General features: G+C 63.0%; 1 protein-coding gene across 1 annotated transcript in view; it reads right to left on the minus strand.

The window, feature by feature from the left end:
* Nucleotides 1-585: 585 nt before the first annotated feature.
* Nucleotides 586-2,649, minus strand: part of EMH_0012100 (uncharacterized protein) — a gene marked incomplete at both ends in the record, with an annotated part of 4,610 nt that continues 2,546 nt past the window's right edge. The window contains 4 exon segments of the mRNA XM_013499450.1: nt 586-618; nt 759-2,244; nt 2,248-2,260; nt 2,405-2,525. Of these exon segments, the coding sequence (XP_013354904.1) occupies nt 586-618; nt 759-2,244; nt 2,248-2,260; nt 2,405-2,525 (1,653 nt within the window).

Below are 2,649 nucleotides of genomic sequence, written 5' to 3' on the forward strand. Positions count from 1 at the left end.
CCCCAAAGGCAACACTGAGAAGGGTACCGGGGGGCCCCCCAAAGGTAGCGCTGTGAAGAGCACCGAGTGAACCCTGGGGGCCCACCAGAGGCAACCCTGACGCAGTGAGTTTCTCAGGGGCCCCTAGGGGGCCCCTAGGGGCCCCCAAAAGTAGCAATTACACGGCTACCGAGGGGGCCCCCAAAGGCAGCACTGACAGGGTACCGAGGAGGTGGCCCCTTGGGGCCCCCTTGAAGCAGCCCTGACGCAGCCAGCTGCGCAGCCGCCCCAGGGGGCCCCCAAAGGCACCAACAGCACGGCTAGCGGGGGGGCCCCTGGGGGCCCCCAGAGGCAGTGAGTGCCCTGCCACTCACTGGTAGAGAGGGGGCCCCCAGGGGGCCCCCCAGGGGGCCCCCCACTGCCGCTGCGCACTGATGGGGTCGAGGCTACACGGGGCCCCCCGTGAAGTAGCGTTTGAGTGTCATTAGAGTAGCAACAACAACAGCAGCAGCAACAAGAAAAGCAACATAGCTTCTCCTGCCTGCACAGAGCCTGCGTATAGCGTGTACCCCGAGACATCCTGCTGCAGCAGCTGCTGCTGCAGTGCTACCAAAGAGAAGACAAGGCAGCAGATAGAGTCTACCCAGCAGCAGAAACTGCAGACTGGTTGCTGATGAGGTGTATACAACACAAGCTGATGATGTAGCTACAGCAACTACAGGGTCTAGCTGCAGCAGCAGCAGCACAGGGGCAAATATGAGGCCCCCCCCTATACCCACCAGCCCTGCTAGCACCCCAGTAAGCAGCCCCACAACCGGGGCAACCAGCAACGCCCGCAGCAGCAGCTCTGCTTCTTCTGCTGCACTGTCTCCTTCTTGTTGTGCTGCTGCAGCAGCAAACGGAGGAGAAAAGGGGACAGATGAGAGAGAAGAAGATGCATGGGGGCCCCCCTCGGGGGCCCCCGCTGACAGGGTCTCCATCTCCACTGAACCCAAGGGGGCCCCCCTTCCTTCTAGCAGCGCGCTCTCTTGCTGCCTCCTCCCAGTCACCCGCTGCTGCTGCTGCTGCTGCTGCTGCTGCTGCAGCAAGCGGGCTGAGGCGCGGAGACCCTGCAGCGTCCCTCGTGCTGCTGCTCTGCATACCCTGCAGCAGCTGCTGCTGCAGCTGGCAGCAAGAGCACGGCCTTGGGTAAGGAGACGGAGAGCAGCAGCAGAAGCAGCAGCAGAAGCAGCAGCAGCAAACGAGAAGTGTGGATGAGCTGCCTTGAATTCTCTAAGAACAGAAAGAGAGACAAATATCTGTATCCCCGCTCCTGCTGCTGCTGCTGCTGCAGCAACAGCAGCAGCAGAACCCCAACAACCCCTAGCAATCAAAGCATGAGAAGAAAGGCTGCAACCAACAACAAGCAGCAGCAAAGGAGACAGCAGATGATGCTGCGGCTCCCTCACTGGAGACGAAGACAGCAGCCGCCTGCATGCCCCTTTGAGGCCTAGTCCCCCTGCTGCAGCAGCAGCAACGCAGCGACACCACAGCCCCTGTCCCCACTGCTGCTGCTGCTGCTGCTGCTGCTGCTGCTGCTGTTGCTGCTCCAGGGGTCTCTGAGTTCTGTCTCCATCGATTGCTGCTGCTGCTGCAGCAGGGGGGCCCCCAACTGTACCCCCCGGCGGCTGCACAAAGTAGTCTTCAGCTGGGTCAGCAAAGGGGTTGTCATGGGGGCCCCCCGGATGCAGGCCGACGAGAAACTCGTTGCTGCTGGGGGCCCCCTGCTCTGCTGCTATTAAGCTCTTGGCTCTACGCCACCAGCCCCTACCCAGGCTGAAGCGGGGGCCCCCCGCAGACAGTGGGGGGCCCCCAGGAGACGCGGGGGCCCCCTCACCGTCGTGAGAAGCAAAGGCAGATATGTGCGTCATCGGCAGCAGTCTGTCTTCGGCATCCAGAGACACCACAAGGGGGGCCCCCATGAAGTCCACTGAACCCTCTTCTTGTGGGGGCCCCCTGTTGGCTGTAACAAGGTAATCATGCTGCGGCAACAGCTGCTCCTGCTGCTGCTGCTGCTGCTGCTGCTGCTGCTGCTGTTGCTCTTGCTGTTCGTCCGTCTCACCGTCGCTGCGTGTGCTGCTGCTGCCTGTGTCTCTGGCTGCAGCAGCAGCAGCAGCTGCTGCTGCTGCTGCTGCTGCAAGAGACAGCTGCTCCCTCGGTGTCTCCGCTGCCTCCAGGAGACCCTCAGACGGAGACAGGCTGTGAGTAGCCTCCGTCCGCAGCAGCAGNGTGTCTCCGCTGCCTCCAGGAGACCCTCAGACGGAGACAGGCTGTGAGTAGCCTCCGTCCGCAGCAGCAGACTTCTGCCTTTATAGCTGCTGCTGCTGCTGCTGCTGCTGCTGCTGCTGCTGTCGTTGCTGCTGCTGCGAGATAGATAGTCCCGCACTCCTAGCTGCAGCTCCCCGTCCCCTCCTCCACAGGCGGAGGGCCCCCAAGCCCGTGAAGGGGGCCCCCTGGGGGCCCCCCTGGGGGCCCCTCCGGGGGCCCCTCGCAACAACTCTTGGGTACTGAAAGAGACAACATCGAATGCCTCTGTGTTGCGTGTCTCCTCCTCCTGCTGATACATGCGGATAGCCGAGAGCAGCGAGCGGCAGCAGAGGGCCCCCAGCAGCAGCAGCAGCAGCAGCAGCA

The sequence above is a fragment of the Eimeria mitis genome, genomic scaffold (genome assembly GCF_000499745.2).
Source record: "Eimeria mitis Houghton genomic scaffold, Emh_scaff434, whole genome shotgun sequence".
NCBI classification, from domain to species: Eukaryota; Apicomplexa; class Conoidasida; order Eucoccidiorida; family Eimeriidae; genus Eimeria; species Eimeria mitis.